This window comes from Oncorhynchus tshawytscha, linkage group LG03 (assembly GCF_018296145.1).
Source record: "Oncorhynchus tshawytscha isolate Ot180627B linkage group LG03, Otsh_v2.0, whole genome shotgun sequence".
NCBI classification, from domain to species: Eukaryota; Metazoa; Chordata; class Actinopteri; order Salmoniformes; family Salmonidae; genus Oncorhynchus; species Oncorhynchus tshawytscha.
Genome location: NC_056431.1, coordinates 41,106,544 through 41,125,098, shown reverse-complemented (window position 1 = coordinate 41,125,098; position 18,555 = coordinate 41,106,544). Strand labels below are relative to the sequence as shown.

The 18,555-nt window shown below is 45.9% G+C and overlaps 1 protein-coding gene across 2 annotated transcripts in view; it reads right to left on the bottom strand.

Moving 5' to 3' along the window:
* LOC112234153 (formin-like protein 2) overlaps positions 1-18,555 on the bottom strand; it is a 76,195-nt gene that overhangs the window by 26,045 nt on the left and 31,595 nt on the right. For both annotated transcript variants that reach the window (XM_042315987.1, XM_042315996.1), the window contains exons 3-5: positions 6,308-6,388; positions 1,781-1,857; positions 830-913 (exon numbers count right to left, since the gene is read on the bottom strand). In XM_042315987.1, coding sequence (XP_042171921.1) covers positions 830-913; positions 1,781-1,857; positions 6,308-6,388 — 242 coding nt within the window. The remainder of the gene's footprint in view (positions 1-829; positions 914-1,780; positions 1,858-6,307; positions 6,389-18,555) is intronic.

Genomic DNA, 18,555 nt, shown 5'->3' with positions numbered 1-18,555 from the left:
AACCTAGTACATTTCTGTACTCTCTGACCACAGTCCAGCAATGTCCCAAATAGCGCCGTATTCTCTTTATAGTGCACTACTTTTAACCAGGGCCCATAGGTTTCTGGTCAAAGGTAGTGCACTGCATAGTGGATAGGGTGCCATTTAAGACACAGACCTAATCTGTTTAATACATTATCAGAGTCTGGAAGGAAAAGGAGAACTGTATAAAAGTCACATAGAGGCATCTCTTACTTCACATTTTAGGAGTGCAGATATCCCCGCCACCCCTCCCCCTGTATTTTTTTACATTTTTTTTTTTTATAGCTGTGGCTGTTTTCTAACAAAAAGAAAGGGGACTAACTAGTACCTGGGTAATCAAGGTAAACACTCACTGATGGGGTAACCATTAGAAACGTGTTGGACAGACCAATAACGTAGGGTCAGAAAGCAAATACAAACGTAACTAAAAATGCCATTGGCTCTGAATGGAAACCCCCTGGACCGAGTAATCATGCCATCTATGAATAGAATCTACATGCCACACAGAGTTGAACGTATGCACGGCAAATGGCACCCTATTCCCTATGCCGTGCACTGCTTTTGACCAGGGGCCACTATAGGGAATAGGGTGCCAGTTGGGACGTAGACTGAGTCTACGGGAGCAGGGCCGGTCGCCACATACGACCAGTGACTCTGTGTTTCTGAGAACGAAGCAGGCTGCAGGGTGTCGAGGAGATGCGTGGTTGATTAGGCTAACAAACAAAAAAAGGGCCATTGTGCTCATTGTCTGGCCCGCGCTATAGGAGGACATGGAGAAAGGAGAAAGAGCCGTGGAGGGGGGACTTACGTGACAGCGTACTGCGCAAAAGACAGATACTCCACCAGTACGTCCAGGCCTTTGTTTTCTTCGTTTAAGAACTCTCTCACCCACCTAGAAGGAGAAATGACACACAGTCTTAGTTCAAAGACAATGCGCAGACGGTGCTCGGCATGTGGTTCATGTGCAACACACAGAGTTGTGAACGGTCTGGGATTCTCATTTGACATTGGGATAGGCCTACACAACAAGGAGAGGGAAAGAGTGAGAGAGATAGAGAGAGAGAGTGAGAGATAGAGAGTGAGAGAGATGAAGAGAGAAAGAGAGAGTGAGAGAGAGAGAGAGATATAGGAGAGAGAGTGAGAGATGAGAGAGAAAGAGAGAGAGAGATAGAGAGAGAAAGAGAGAGGGGGGGGGATCTCGTGTTGTTGGGATGCTGAGATTGTGTGACTGTTGTAATGTAACAGAGTCTGCCTGGGGTTGTATTGTCTAGGTAGGACTTGGCTGGCTGGCTGGTCTCCTGTCTGTGGCTGGGGGCTCGGGTCAAAAGTAGTGCACTGTGTAGGGAATAGGGTGCCATTTGGAACACATGCTGTTCCTTCCTGTCCCCACATGGTCACAAAGTGGAGCCGTGTCACCAGTGACACTGTGTAGGGAATAGGGTGCCATTTGGAACACATACTGTTCCTTCCTGTCCTCACAGGGTCACAAAGTGGTGCCGTGTCGCCAGTGACATTGATCCAGTCCCATCAACCCCCGCTGCTTCCTGCTGACCCTTATCCTGCCTCATCCTGCCTCCAGCTCCCAGCATGCACCCTGGCCTCATTACCACCTGTGACCACAGCTGACCTGGGATGAGACCCAAATGGAACCCCACTCCCTTTCTAGTGCACTATTTTTGACCAGGGCCCATAGGGTACCAATTTGGGACGCAGGCACTTGACCTTCACATTCACATACTTAATCTTAATTATTACTCACCCTATGTGATTGGTCCTTAATGAAATTTCCAGTTCTCTCAGGACCTGGGTGGACTCCTGCACCCTCCGTCTGAATTTCTGGGGTTAAAGAAAGAGACATTTTGAACATTTCATCACTCCGTTCCGTATTCAGTAGACCGATAGAATATGTCGGGTTGAACTTTGAGTGATTTTCTGGGGCATTTCACCAACCATATCATCATCAACAGAGAGCCAGGAAACATGAAAGTCAACATAATGGACAGTCCTGCTTATAGAATGCTTGACTTTACCGTAGTCATTCCAATGTCTGCTTTGCGTAGAAGCAGTTCCTTCATCCGGAGCAATATAATCGTCAGCATCCCAAATGGCACTCTATTCCCTATACAGTGTACTTTTGGTCGAATGTGGTGCACTACGGTATATAGAGAATAATGTGCTATTTGGGATGAGGCCATAATAGACTCATTAAATTGGATCTGGCTTGTGTTTGAGCTGTCAGGGCCTTCACACAAACACACACACAGCATATATCCATTCTAGTCCCGTTGTGCTGTTCCCGTGGTTACATGTCCAGGAACAAACGCTGGGTGGACTGAAGTGTATGACCTGCCCTGCATGTGAATATGCAACGTGAGACAAGTGTTTGTGGGGAGGTTGTTCCCCCTCTCTCTCTTTCTCCCTCTCACCTCTCTCTCTCTCGCTCTCTCTGCTTTCATTTTCAGACAAAAAGACCCGCGACTCCAAACAAAAGCCTCGCAGCCTGTTACGCAAAAGTTGCGCGGAGGAATCCAAAAAGCAATAGCGTGAGCGACAGGGCTTTGCCATTAGCATTCATAATCAACGCCCAGAAGAACCGGTGTTGATCACTACTCGTTCAGTGGAAGAGCCTCCCTGATGGCAGACAGTGAATCATTGCATCACCAATGACAGAGACAGAGGAGGAGGCTCCCAGTCTCCATATCAATCCATTTTTGGCTGAGCTGGAGCCTTCCCTTTCCATGATGTGTCTATGGCTGGCGGCATCCCAAATAGCACCCTATTCCCTATATAGTGCACAGGGCTCTGGTCAAAAAGTGGTGCACTAGGTAAGGAATAGGGTGCCAAACAAACAGAGCAGGGCCCAGTGTTATAAACACAGAGCGAGAGAGAGAGATGAGTACAGGGATGTTCCCATTGGCAGGGTTTCTCTGGTCCTTGGCCTGTAGTACTGAGCTGGGGAGTGTGTTTGGCACATGTGAGATGAGAAACAGTGTTTTTATTAGGGAGGAGCCCCCTTGTGTGTTTATATGGAAAGCGGCGCTAGTGTGAGGTGTACTGCGCAGACTCCCTGACCCACACACACAGTGGTCACGTACACACACACACACATCACTCCTCACTAAGTACTACCAGCTGCCGCTCAGATCCAGAGAGAGCAGGGGGAACGAGACGAGCGAGATAGAGCAGGGGGAACGTGACGAGAGAGAGAGCAGGGGGAACGAGACGAGAGAGAGGGGAGAGCAGGGGGAGCAGGGAGGCGAGAGAGAGAGAGCAGGGGGAATGAGACGAGAGAGAAGAGCAGGGAGCAGGGAGACGAGAGAGAGAGAGCAGGGGGAACGAGACGAGAGAGAGAGAGGGGGCAGACGAGAGAGGGAGCAGGGGGAGACGAGAGAGAGAGAGCAGGGGGAACGAGACGAGAGAGAGAGCAGTGGGAACGAGACGAGAGAGAGAGAGCAGGGGGAACGAGATGAGACGAGAGAGAGAGGGCAGACAGGGGAACGAGATGAGAGAGAGAGAGCAGGGGGAACAAGAGAGAGAGAGAGCAGGGGGAGACGAGATGAGAGAGAGAGAGCAGGGGGAACGAGATGAGAGAGAGAGTACAGGGGGAACGAGATGAGAGAGAGCAGGGGGAACGAGACGAGAGAGAGAGCAGGGGGAACGAGACAAGAGAGAGAGAGCAGGGGGAACGAGACGAGAGAGAGTGCAGGGAGAGAGAGAGAGAAAAGCAGGGAAAGAGAGAGGAGGAAGAGAAGAGAGAGAACAGAGAAAACAGGCGGAAGGGAGAGATAGCAAAGAGAGAGTGAGAGAGGGGAAAAGAGGTCGAGTGGGGAGCTGTGATGAGTGGAGGACGGTGCACGCTCCGGGGAGGTCATCCTGGAAACAAATCAATGGCCGATACATTCTTAGGGAGTTTTTTGGAATGAACCTCTTCCTTTTTGGCTGCCTATTGGCTGAGAGGAATGCACGGGGGCCTGCATATGTAAAGAGGCGGCAATGACCTCCAGCTTCGGCTCTCCACAGAGGCACAAAGTGGCAATTGTTCCCGAGTCTGAAGAAAAGGGGGTTGAACAGGAATGTAAAACCATAACTCTCTTTTTCTGCATCTCTCTCTCTCCCCTACTCTCTCTTTCTCCCCTGCGCTCTCTCACACACTATCTTTCCCCGTCTCTCTCCATTTTCCATCTCTCTCTCTCTCTCTGTCTCTTTCCCCCTCTCCCTCTGGTGCCGGCTGCTGACCTCCTGCAAGGGACACGCGGGACTGTTGTTGGAGCATGGTATCAGCCCAACTGTGGAGGGAGCAGACTCTGACGACTCATAGTTCCCAGGACATGTGATAAACAGCCCAGACGTTTGGACGTGAAAATAAACACAGGAGCCCAACCGCTCGTCGTCGAAAAAACGGAGACGTGTTTTAATAAGCGCTGTTGCCTCTCGCTGAAGGCTCGATTCCAGCCCGTGACAAACGGTTTCAATAAAGATAGAGGAAGATCATACTTTGGTCAGCGGTGTTAGACAAACAAAGACAGCGAGGGCTCGCTGCCTAAACGTATGCAGGCCTTGGAGTCAGTGAATGCGTCCCAAATGGCACCCTATCCCCTATATAGTGCACTACTGTTGACCAGAGCCCTATGGGACTCCCTATGGACCCTGGAGAAAAGTAGACCACTATAGGGTGCCATTTGGGAATGCAGATAGTGTGTAATAAATCCTTCCTTCAGCCATGGCAGTGCTAAGTGTTTACACCCTGAGAGAGAGTTAAACCTGGACCAGTCATTTCCGTCATCTGGGAGCCATTCTCCCGTTCACCATGCCAACATCCCAAATAGCACCCTATTTCCCTATATAGTGCACCACTTTTGGCTCGGCTCCAGTCAAAAGTAGTGCACTATAGGGACTAGGGTGCCATTAGGGAGGATGCCTAACCCTGCCCCATCCCACAATGCACTCCTCCTCATAGTCTTGCATCTGACCACAACACGAGCACTTGTTATCTACCATCCACCATCCTCCTTCCTATCTCTATTCCTCGCTTCTCCTCTCCAGTGTTGCTCTTCATCCTCCTCCTATCCTCCTTCCCCTTCATCTCCATCTCCAGAGAGGAACGTTAGTCCTTCAGTCACGTTCTGTATCATCAGAGAGCAGACTACGGATGCGTCCCATATGGCACCCCTATTCCCTTTCGCCGTCCACTACTTTTGACCAGGGTCCATAGGGCTCTGGTCGAAAGTAGTGCACTGGAAAGGGAATAGTGTGCCATTTTTTGGATACAACCCTAAAGAGCAGGGCGATGCTCTGAGGGAGACGTAGGCCCCGAGCTTAGAAGTGTTCATCGATAATGCAGCTAGAGCTGCAGGAGTGCCAAAATACGAGGCGTGTCGCGATACAAGATGTAGAACATATTCTCTTTGCTTTTTCGATCGGGGAGAGACGAGGAACACACTTCAACACTAGGGGGGGAGGGGGGGGGGAAGCATAGGCAGATATTCTATCTCTGTAGCAGAAGTCACATCCATTGGCTGATCTAGAACTGCTTTCTTGCCCTCTTCACGCTCCCGTAGCATATGATGTCGCTCCGAAACCTTCAATCCAGTCGGTCAGCGTAATTTAATTATCTGGAGCAATCTGATGTCCCTCTGGCAGAGTCGCTCGGCGCTAATTTGTTTTTATTACAGAGACAACTTTGTGGCCTCGTCCCAAATGGCAACATACTCCCTATAGAATTGCCTATATACCCCATGGGCCTTGGTCAAAAGTAGTGCACTATATAAGGGAATCGGGCGACATTTGGAACGCATCCCATCGGGACAGCGGCACTATCTCCCTCCGCAAGCCAAATCTCTTCCTATTGGCGAGGCCTGAATGCTGGCTGACACTTTACTCTGGAAAACCTTCTCGCCTCTCCAACTCCTGTGGCCAGAGAGTCAGCCTCAGCCGGTACTGGCTGCTTCCCTCCCCTAACACTACCACCGGCACGATATCATAACGCTCCTGTTAGCTATGGCTCCGCAAGGCCATGTTCACTCCCAGGGCCCACTACTTCTCAGGGCAACACAGCTGTATGGTGGGGATACCCTGGGTAACATTCACTAGGAATGAAATGGAAGCAGAAGGGGCTAAATGGGAAGGGACTACGTGAACTTATCCAATAAGAAACGTTTAAAGTTTTTTACATTGCAACATGTTTTGCTACAAATGAATGTAACACAGGTGGTGTTGAGCTGAAAGGGGAAGGAAGAAGCTGAGGCAGTGGAACAGTTAGTCAGGAAGAATCCACATTATCCCTTACCTTCCTGGTGGCAGCCGGGTCCAGAAAGCCCCTCAGCTTCTGGATGTATGTGTGGGGGGGGTTCTTCACTTGGAATCGTTCCTGTGAGAGGGAGAGAGAGAGAAGAGAGAGGAGGAGACAGAGAGAACACAAAAACACGTTACTTTCACCCTCATTCTGCAGTTACTCAGCTAACTGTGGAGGGTTAAAGGGGACAACATTAACTGTCATTTGGTTACCTGGCGATTGTGCCAAACTACTGTGGCTAAACCACATCACTGTTGTTGATTTCCACTCAGTAGACAAAACATTAAAAACGTGCTCTTTCCACGACATAGACCAGGTGCATCCAGGTGAAAGCTATGGTCCCATATTGATGTCACTTGTTAAATTCACTTCAATCCGTGTAGATGAAGGGGAGGAGACTAGAGGTCGACCGATTATGGTTTTTCAACGCCGATACCGATACAGATTATTGGAGGACCAAAAAAAGCCGATACCGATTAATCGGCCGATTGTTTTTATTTATTTGAAATAATGACAATTACAACAATAGTGAATGAACACTTATTTTAACTTAATATAATACACCAATAAAATCAATTTAGCCTCAAATAAATAATGAAACGTGCAAAAACAAAGTGTTGGTGAAGAAAGTAAAAGTGTAATATGTGTCATGTAAGAAAGCTAACGTTTAAGTTCCTTGCTCAGAACATGAGAACATATGAAAGCTGGTGGTTCCTTTTAACATGAGTCTTCAATATTCCCAGGTAAGAAGTTTTAGGTTGTAGTTATTATAGGAATTATAGGACTATTTCTCTCTATACGATTTGTATTTCATATACCTTTGACTATTGGATGTTCTTATAGGCACTTTAGTATTGCCAGTGTAACAGTATAGTTTCCGTCCCTCTCCTCGCCCCTACCTGGGCTCGAACCAGGAACACATTGACAATAGACACCCTTGAAGCATCGTTACCCATCGCTCCACAAATGCTGCGGCCCTTGAAGAGCAAGGGGTACAACTACTCCAAGTCTCAGAGCGAGTGACGTTTGAAACGCTATTAGCGCGCACCCCGCTCACTAGCTAGCCATTTCACATCGGTTACACCAGCCTAATCTCGGGAGGTGATGGGCTTGAAGTCATAAACAGCGCAATGCTTGAAGCATTGCGAAGAGCTGCTGGCAAAAGGCACTAAAGTGCTGTTTGAATGAATGCTTACGAGCCTGCTGCTGCCTACCATCGCTCAGTCAGACTGCTCTATCAAATCATAGACTTAGTTATAACATAATAACACACAGAAATACGAGCCTTAGGTCATTCATATGGTCGAATCCGGAAACTATCATCTCGAAAACAAGACGTTTATTCTTTCAGTGAAATACGGAACCGTTCTGTATTTTATCTAACGGGTGGCATCCATAAGTCTAAATATTCCTGTTACATTGCACAACCTTCAATGTTATGTCATACTTACGTAAAATTCTGGCAAATTAGGTGGCCCAAACTGTTACATATAGCCTGACTCAAGTGACACAATTTCACCAGGTTAATATTGCCTGCTAACCTGTATTTCTTTTAGCTAAATATTCAGGTTATACTATATATAGTTCTGTGTATTGATTTTAAGAAAGGTATTGATGTTTATGGTTAGATACACATTGGAGCAAGGACAGTCCTTTTCGCGAATACGCACTGCATCGATTATATGCAACGCAGGACACGCTAGATAAACTAGTAATATCATCAACCATGTGTAGTTAGCTAGTGATTATGATTGATTGATTGATTGTTTTTTATAAGATAAGTTTAATGCTAGCTAGCAACTTACCTTGGCTTACTGCATTCGCGTAACAGGCAGTCTCCTCGTGGAGTGCAATAAGAGGCAGGTGGTTAGAGCGTTGGACTAGTTAACTGTAAGGTTGCAAGATTGAATCCCCGAGCTGACAAGATAAAAATCTGTCGTTCTGCCCCTTAACAAGGCAGTTAACCCACCGTTCCCAGGCCATCATTGAAAATATGAAGGTGTTCTTAACTGACTTGCCTAGTTAAATAAAGATTTTAAAAAGATGTAACAAAATATATTTTTTAAGTAAATCGTCCAAATCGGTGTCCAAAAATACCGATTTCCGATTGTTATGAAAACTTGAAATCGGCCCTAATTAATCGGCCATTCTGATAAATCAGTCGACCTCTAGAGACAGGTTAAAAAATGATTTTTAAGCCTTGAGACATGGATTGTGTATGTGTGCCATTCAGGGGGTGAATGGGCAAGACAGAAAATGTAAGCGCCTATAAACGGGGTATGGTAGTCGGTGCCAGACGCACCGGTTTGGGTTAATACCTCAAACGCTGCTGGATTTTTCACACTCAACAGTTTCCCGTGCGTATATCGGCACTCTAATAAAAGGCCACAAGGTCATCACTCACAACGGCTCCACTATCACAGACTCGTCAAATTAGGCTCGTTGGTCGAGGTGGATGTGTGGGCGTAAAAGTGCAAACGTCTAGCAAAGCGAAAGTTGCATGTTTGAATCTCATCACGGACAACTTTGGCACATAGTATATTATACTAAAGCAACATAATATATCGTTTTGTTGCCAACTTTAGTTTTTCCCTCACAACTTTTTTTTTTCTTTCAACTTTTTCACTCCGGGCGCTTTATCTGGACGTGGTTCGTCAGGACCTCCAACAGCCAAAGCTAAGTAGTAACATTAACATGTTGCCTTCTAATTGCAGTCGCTGTACTCATAATATGCAGGAGAACGATCGCCTTACGGCGAGGATAGCTGTGCTACAAGCCCAGCTTCAGACGCAATTGTTAGGCAAGGGTAATTGCAGTGTAGGAAAGGATGAAACAGCATCTGTGCCACCACTAAGTACAGATAGTAACGTTAAAATAAATCCCCTCGCACGGTCCCCGCAGCCGGACAACTTTCTCATGGCTTCTGGAGGGAAATACTGTAGGAATGCTCAACCGGTGTCGCTCATTCAACCGACAGAAACTTTCAACAGGTTTTCCCCATTAAGCAGGGAGTCGGAGTCAGAGGCCGAGCCTTCTCTTGTCTCCACTCCTCCCGTTACGGGGTCTGAGATGCCGAAGCTTCCCACCATTAGCTCTGACAAATTGAAAACCCTAGTCATTGAAGACTCCATTACCCGCAGTATTAAGACTTAAAACAAATCATCCAGCGATCATACACTGTTTACCAGGGGGCAGGGCTACCGAGGTTAAGGCTAATCTGAAGATGGTGCTGGCTAAAGCTAAAACTGGCAAGTGTAGAGAGTATAGAGATATTGTTATCCACGTTGGCACCAACGATGTTAGGATGAAACAGTCAGAGGTCACCAAGTGCAACATAGCTTCAGCCTGTAAATCAGCTAGAAAGATGTGTCGGCATCGAGTAATTGTCTCTGGCCCCCTCCCAGTTAGGGGGAGTGATGAGCTCTACAGCAGTGTCTCACAACTCAATCGCTGGTTAAACTGTTTTCAGCCCCTCCCAAAAGATAGAATTTGTAGATAATTGGCCCTCTTTCTGGGACTCACCCACAAACAGGACCAAGCCTGGCCTGCTGAGGAGTGACGGACTCCAGCCTTGATGGAGGGGTGCTCTGATCTTATCTACCAACATAGACAGGGCTCTAACTCCTCTAGCTTCACAATGAAATAGGGTGCAGGCCAGGCAGCAGGCTGTTAGCCAGCTTGTCGGCTTAGTGGAGTCTGCCACTAGCACAGTCAGTGTAGTCAGCTCAGCTATCCCCATTGAGACTGTGTCTGCGCTTCGACCTAGGTTGGGCAAAACTAAACATGGCGGTGTTCGCCTTAGCAATCTCACTAGGATAAAGACCTCCTCCATTCCTGCCATTATTGAAAGAGATCGTGATACCTCACATCTCAAAATAGGGCTACTTAATGTTAGATCCCTCACTTCAAAGGCAGTTATAGTCAATGAACTATTCACTGATCATAATCTTGATGTGATTGGCCTGACTGAAATCTGGCTTAAGCCTGATTAATTTACTGTGTTAAATGAGGCCTCACCACCTGGTTATACTTTGCATCCCGCAAAGGTGGAGGTGTTGCTAACATTAAAAATAGCAAATTTCAATTAACAAAAAAAAAAGACGTTTTCGTCTTTTGAGCTTCTAGTCATGAAATCTATGCAACCTACTCAATCACTTTTTATAGCTACTGTTTAAAGGCCTCCTGGGGCATATACAGCGTTCCTCACTGATTTCCCTGAATTCCTATCGGACCTTGTAGTCATAGCAGATAATATTCTAATTTTTGGTGACTTTAATATTCACATGGAAAAGTCCACAGACTCACTCCAAAACGCTTTCGGAGCCATCATCGACTCAGTGGGTTTTGTCCAACATGTCTCTGGACCTACAAACTGTCACAGTCATACTCTGGACCTAGTTTTGTCCCATGGAATAAATGCGGATCTTAATGTTTTTCCTCATAATCCTGGACTATCGGACCACCATTTTATTACGTTTGCAATCGCAACAAATAATCTGCTCAGACCCCAACCAAGGAGCATCAAAAGTCGTGCTATAAATTCTCAGACAACCCAAAGATTCCTTGATGCCCTTCCAGACTCCCTCTGCCTACCCAAGGACGTCAGAGGACAAAAATCAGTTAAACACCTAACTGAGGAACTCATATGATTGTAGTGTAGTTTGGCCAGGAGTGTGAAGGTGAACGGAAAGGCTCTGGAGCAACGAACCGCCCTTGCTGTCTCTGCCTGGCCGGTTCCCCTCTCTCCACTGGGATTCTCTGCCTCTAACCCTATTACAGGGGCTGAGTCACTGGCTTACTGGTCACTTGATTGGGTTGAGTCACTGACGTGATCTTCCTGTCTGGGTTGGCGCCCCCCCCTTGGGTTGTGCCGTGGCGGAGAACTTCGTGGGCTATACTCGGCCTTGTCTCAGGATGGTAGGTTGGTGGTTGAAGATATCCCTCCAGTGGTGTGGGGGCTGTGCTTTGGCAAAGTGGGTGGGGTTATATCCTGCCTGTTTGGCCCTGTCCAGGGGTATCATCTGATGGGGCCACAGTGTCTCCTGACCCCTCCTGTCTCAGCCTCCAGTATATGTGCTGCAGTAGTTTTTGTGTCGGGGGGCTAGGGTAAGTCTGTTATATCTGGAGTACTTCTCCTGTCTTATCCGGTGTGACATTTACTCCTGAGGTGCTGACTTGCTGCACCCTCGACAACTACTGTGATTATTATTATTTGACCATGCTGATAATTTATGAACATTTGAACATCTTGGCCATGTTCTGTTATAATCTCCACCCGGCACAGCAAGAAGAGGACTGGCCACCCCTCATAGCCTGGTTCCTCTCTAGGTTTCTTCCTAGGTTTTGGCCTTTCTAGGGAGTTTTTCCTAGCCACCGTGCTTCTACACCTGCATTGCTTGCTGTTTGGGGTTTTAGGCTGGGTTTCTGTACAGCACTTTGAAATATCAGCTGATGTAAGAAGGGCTATATAAATACATTTGATTTGATTTGATACTAAAGTAGTTGAATGTAATATATCATACTAAAGTAGTTGAATGTAATATATCATACTAAAGTAGTTGGATGTAATATATCACATTAAAGCAGTTGAACGTAATATATCATACTAAAGCAGTCAAACATAATATATCATACTAAATGGATCAAATCATACTGGTGTGGTCAAAACATAGGATACTATACGTATTATATTGTATGACCGCTATAATGTAACCTAATGTAAAGTAACATATCATACTAAATGGAGTAGCACAGATTTTTAGTAAGATGTAATATGTTTGAGACCAGGTTGGCTACCATCTTGCCAGAGGTAGACTGTTGTGTCAGAGAGAGACAGTCTCCTCAGGTTTAATGAACTGACATTAAACAAACCCAGGCAGACCACACCACACTGTCCTGATATCGAATGATTAGTAGTCGGCTCGTCTGTAGGTGACAGGGTTCCATCCCAAATGGCCACATATTCCCTTCATAGTGCACAAGTTTTGACCAGGGCCTGTAGGTCAAAGTGGCCAGTACAGAAAGGTGAATAACTAGCCTACACAGCCCCAGATCCCAGATCAGAATCACCAGACTCTCATAGCTTTGTGTCTATGCGGTGGTGCCTTAGAAGGCTGTTCAGAGTGCATCTGGGACTGCAAAGAGCGCCTGACGCAGGCTGGCTGCCTTGTTTGCCCTGACCGACTGTCTAGGGCTGGCAGTAGGCAGGTTTTAGGCCATAATTTCCCCCACAGTCCTCCAAATTCAAGCAAGAGGGATTAGCGGAGGCTTTGGATCACTCCGAACGGGAATGAGAATCACAAATCACACCAGAACCGGTACATTGGCCAATAACATCGCTCAGAGCTCACTACATGTCGCTAGGCCATGTCAACCCAGGTCAGACATGCAGATTGTGTAAATCAGTAGCCTTGTTCCAAATGGCATCCTATTCCCTATCAAGTGCACTACATAGGTAATAGGATGCCATTTTGGAGGCAGCCTGAGCGTTGTGTTTATTTTCTGGGTGTTTGACATCGCATTGCTGGCTGTGTGATGATGCCGATGGCCTCACCATTACATTCATCACCGCGTGAGTGAGTGCTGTTGCCTCTCAGTCACAATAACAGGAAAGAGGACAGCTCCATGCAGGAAAGGGAGCTTGACTTGTTGATCCAATAAAAACATTTGCTTCCCAAATGGCACCTACAGTGAGGAGGGAAAGTATTTGATCCCCTGCTGATTTTGTACGTTTGCCCACTGACAAAGAAATGATCAGTCTATAATTTTAATGGTAGGTTTATTTGAACAGTGAGAGACAGAGTAACAACAATAAAAAATCCAGAAAAACGCATGTCAAAAATTTTATAAATTGATTTGCATTTTAATGAGGGAAATAAGTATTTGACCCCCTCCCAATCAGAAAGATTTCTGGCTCCCAGGTGTCTTTTATACAGGTAATGAGCTGAGATTAGGAGCACACTATTAAAGGGAGTGCTCCTAATCTCAGTTTGTTACCTGTATAAAAGACACCTGTCCACAGAAGCAATCAATCAATCAGATTCCAAACTCTCCACCATGGCCTAGACCAAAGAGCTCTCCAAGGATGTCAGGGATAAGATTGTAGACCTACACAAGGCTGGAATGGGCTACAAGACCATCGCCAAGCAGCTTGGTGAGAAGGTGACAACAGTTGGTGCGATTATTCGCAAATGGAAGAAACACAAAAGAACTGTCAATCTCCCTAGGCCTGGGGCTCCATGCAAGATGTCACCTCGTGGAGTTGCAATGATCATGAGAATGGTGAGGAATCAGCCCAGAACTACACGGGAGGATCTTGTCAATGATCTCAAGGCAGCTGGGACCATAGTCACCAAGAAAACAATAGGTAACACCCTATGCCGTGAAGGACTGAAATCCTGCATCGCCCGCAAGGTCCCCCTGCTCATGAAAGCACATATAAATGCCCGTCTGAAGTTTGCTAATGAACATCTGAATGATTCAGAGGACAACTGGGTGAAAGTGTTGTGCTCAGATGAGACTAAAATGGAGCTCTTTGACATCAACTCAACTCGCCGTGTTTGGAGGAGGAGGAATGCTGCCTATGACCCCAAGAACACCATCCCCACCGTCAAACATGGAGGTGGAAACATTATGCTTTGGGGGTGTTTTTCTGCTAAGGGGACAGGACAACTTCACCGCATCAAAGAGACGATGGACAGGGCCATGTACCGTCTTATCTTGGGTGAGAACCTCCTTCCCTCCGCCAGGGCATTGAAAATGGGTCGTGGATGGGTATTCCAGCATGACAATGACCCAAAACAGACAGCCAAGGCAACAAAGGAGTGGCTCAAGAAGAAGCACATTAAGGTCCTGGAGTGGCCTAGCCAGTCTCCAGACCTTAATCACATAGAAAGTCTGTGGAGGGAGTTGAAGGCTCGAGTTGCCAAACTTCAGCCTCGAAACCTTAAAGACTTGGAGAAGATCTGCAAAGAGGAGTGGGACAAAATCCCTCCTGAGATGTGTGCAAACCTGGTGGCCAACTACAAGAACAGTCTGACCTTTGTGATTGCCAACAAGGGTTTTGCCACCAAGTACTAAGTCATGTTTTGCAGTGGGGTCAAATACTTATTTCCCTCATTAAAATGCAAATCAATTTATAACATTTTGGACATGCATATTTCTGGATTTTTTGCTGTTATTCTGTCTCTCACTGTTCAAATAAACCTACCATTAAAATTATAGACTGATCATTTCTTTGTCAGTGGGCAAACATACAAAATCAGCAGGGGATCAAATACTTATTTCCCTCACTGTATAGGGCTCTGGTCAAAAGTAGTGCACTGTAAAGGGAATAGTGTACGATTTGGGATGCCTCCCCCCCGTTGTTGGTGACAGACAAGCTGCATATGTTGCTGGTAAAATGACAGGGGAATATATACGTGGCAGGCCATGGCGTACGGAAAGTATATGAGATTTATAGGGGGACATATAAAAGAGTTCCCGCGTGGTCTATGACAGCCATAAAAGCCATCTGTGGGAGGAGGATCGTGATCTGGATTCCATCTGAGCTGTCGTAATAGTAGTAGAATCCCTCCTCTGCACCTGCAGCATGGGGCCCGAGTGGGACAGAGGAGAGGGATACTGCTGGGAGACGGGGGTTAACTGGGTGCAGTGCCAGCGGTGTTTGTAATATCCTGTGTGTGCTGTATAGCCACTAGATAAAGAGGAGGAGTGACTTCCTGGTAATTTGAACTAAGCTGCCATGTGAAGCCCAGAGTTCAAATCCTGCTGCAATGCGGAGGGGCGGAGAGGAGTCTCTCTACCGAGTTCAAAGGGAGAGAGAACATACACTATACTGGGCAGGCAGGCTGCTTATCTATTAAATCATTACAATTCCACTATTAATGGTGAAGTTGATGTTTTATTTCACCTTTATTTGACGAGGCAAGTCAGTTAAGAACAAATTCTTATCTACAATGGCGGCCTATCCAGGCCAAACCCAGGACAACTGTGTGCCGCCCTATGGGACTATCAATCACGGCCGGTTGTGATACTCTAGCACTGAGATGCAGTGCCCTAGACCGCTGCGCCACTCGGGAGCCCAAAGTAAGGAAGCCTCTCTCTTCTCTGTTGCTGGATGAACGACTTGAGAGGCAGAGATAGTTCCAAAGACACAGCACTTCAATGGCTTTCCCTATCTAAAGGCTGAGGCTGGAAGCACCATTAATAACTCTCAAAACCATTGCTCAACATACCAGTCTCAACATTCCACCCACGTGGCATTGACAACCAGAGGAGCCAGGCACTATGTCCCAAATGGCACCCTAATCCCTGTATAGTGCACTTAAGTAGTGCATTATCGGGAATAGGGTGCCATTTGGGATGAAGCCATGATGTAGCTGAGAGAGGTCTACTGTGGGTCAAAGAAAGGCTCATTTGGCATTACATGATGAGGTCTCTGATGAGGATAATTGGACATTGGTCAATGCATCATGTTCTTCATGCAGGCATACTATAGAATAATCTCCTTTCCTTGTTTTCGTTGTGAGAAGAGCATCTTTAATATTTTATCGATCTTAATTGCCCTAACAAAGGTTTAATATTTGAACCCCCCTGAATGTTTTTTTTTTTTTTTCAAGAGAAATACTGTTCAAAGCTAATGTACCTGTCGGCCTTGTTTCTCTGGCTACCTCTCCGAACATCGCAGTTGCCATGGTTACATTACGAAATGAGCTGTTGTTGTAATATGACAAGGAAAACATTTTATTTGCACAACTCGGCTTTAACACGGGTTAGTTATTCTGATGGCAAACATGCAGAAGTCTATTTTTAGCAATACGACCCAACTTTGTTTCCGCAAACAGCGAACAAACTGTTGGATCCCGCCTTGCTTCTCACTTCCAAACTTTCCCCTGGACAGAATTCCATCAGGCCATCTTTAAACAGCTAACTGATCACTCTTCACAAGGAGGAGAGTCATTCTGAATCTGTGTCCCGAATAAAAACCTGTTCCTTATAGGGGAGAGTGGGTTAAGTTGAGCCAAAGGGGTAAATTAAGCCACCCTTGTTTCTATGAAACCAAAACAAAAAATGTCATTGAGTCTGTGAAGGAAGAAACCACATGGATAAAAGTGGTAAGCAAGTTAGGTTCAAAAAACAAACAATGTATTTCCACCACGTCCCGTTCATTTATTGTGTTAAGAGGTTTCATGATGCTTGTATCTAAACCAAAGTAGATCATTTTAAGATTGTACTATACATCAGTATACGCTTCAATATGAGGCCATAAACCTAACATGAAAGTGCATCCTTGTAGCTGTGCGGGCTAATTTAGTCAAAAATGTTTGCCGTGGGGTAAGTTGAACCAATAACCATGGGGTAAAATAAACCAATGGTTGAGCCGATGGCAAGTGGAGCAAATGTAAGTGTTTTCTTCACAGGCGTAATACAAGGCATTATCACTGGGATATGAGGTAACAACAGGGACTGACCTATGTTAAAAGCGCTACAAAAAAAATGCTTAAAATGCTTAAAATACAACAAAAACATTTCAATTGTGTTTGTGAAATAAAGATAGACATGGTCTAAAAAGGTAGTGGTAATATTTCATTCAGTACAGAAACTTACCGTCCCGTGGCTCAACTTACGCCATACCCCGGGAGACCACTGTTTTTCGACAAGTTATGTTTTCAAAACTGTAATGTTAACATGAATTCTGATTATTTCTAGGGATACACAGCATCCTGAAATATATGATACAAATCTTTGTTAGAAAGAATACTCTGTTTTCCTTTGACAGAGTGTTACTGCGTGTAAAAACAAAAGGACTCAACTTACCCCACTCTCCCCTGTAGTACACTCGTTTTAACCAGAACCCTATGGTACATGGACAAACATAGTACACTAAACAGGGACTATGGAGAGCCATTGAGAAATGCCAGACAACTTCGCTTCACTTGACGTGTGACGCTGACAGGAATTTGAACTCCGGTCACAATTCAAAAACGTGTCAACATGTCAAAACGACCAGGCAGCAAACTGCATATTCTGCCCACTTCCCCACTCTAGTCTATTGTGTTCAGGGAGGCTGCGTATCAATGGTATCCTTAGCCTGAGCGAGTGCTTGGTGGTCCCTCTCTCCCTCTCGTCTTTTCACTCTGCTCAGGGAAGCAGAAAACACACGGGTTCCATCCCAGATGGCACGCTATTCCCTATATAGTGCACTACTTTTGACAGGAGCCCTACTCGGTCTGCTGAACACACCGTGAAACCCCTGTCATCCTTCCCTCCACTCAGTGGAGAGTGAATGTACTGCTTTCTACTGAATCATCTGCACCCCAGCAGGGCCACCTCACCAACTTGACCAACTAGGGAGGGGCTTGGGGGACCGAGGGCCACACACACACACACACAAAGTGCCCTCTCAGTTGTTTAGACTAGCGACTTGGGTCAGAAATGTACCAGCCATACGGCAGTTCGGGCAAATGCCAGATGGGCTGGTCCATCTTTAGCCAAGTGTGCCCGTCAAATTGAGGGTTGTTGCACAAAATTAGAAGCATCTTTTTATGGCTGCAGGGGCAGTATTGAGTAGCTTGGATGAAAAGGTGCCCATTGTAAACGGCCAGCTCCTCAGTCTCAGTTGCTAATATATGCATATTATTATTAGTATTGGATAGAAAACACTCTAAAGATTCAAAACTGTCAAAATATTGTCTGTGAGTATAACAGAACTGATATTGCAGGCGAAACCCTGAGGAAAATCAAAACAGGAAGTGGCTTCTATTTTGAAAACTCCATGTTCCATAGCCTCCCTTTGCTGGATTTAAAGGGATATGAACCAGATTCCTTTTCCTATCACTTCCTCAAGGTGTCAACAGTCTTCAGACATAGTTTCAGGCTTTTATTTTGAAAAATGAGCCAGAACGATAACATCGCGTCAAGTGGTCACATGAGTTTTGCTCGCGCAACAGAATTTGGATAGGTATTGCTTTTCCCTCTCCTACTGTGAAAGACATTTGCGGTTGATATATTATCGATTATATATTTTAAAAACAACCTGAGGATTGATTATAAAAAACGTTTGACATGTTTCTGTGGACATTATGGAAACTATTTGGAATTTTCGTCTGCGTTGTCGTGACCGCTCTTTCCTGTGGATTTCTGAACATAACATAACGTGTGAAAACATCCGAAGATCATCAAAGGTAAACTATTAATTTGATTGCTTTTTCTGATTTTCGTGACCAAGCTTCCTGATGCTA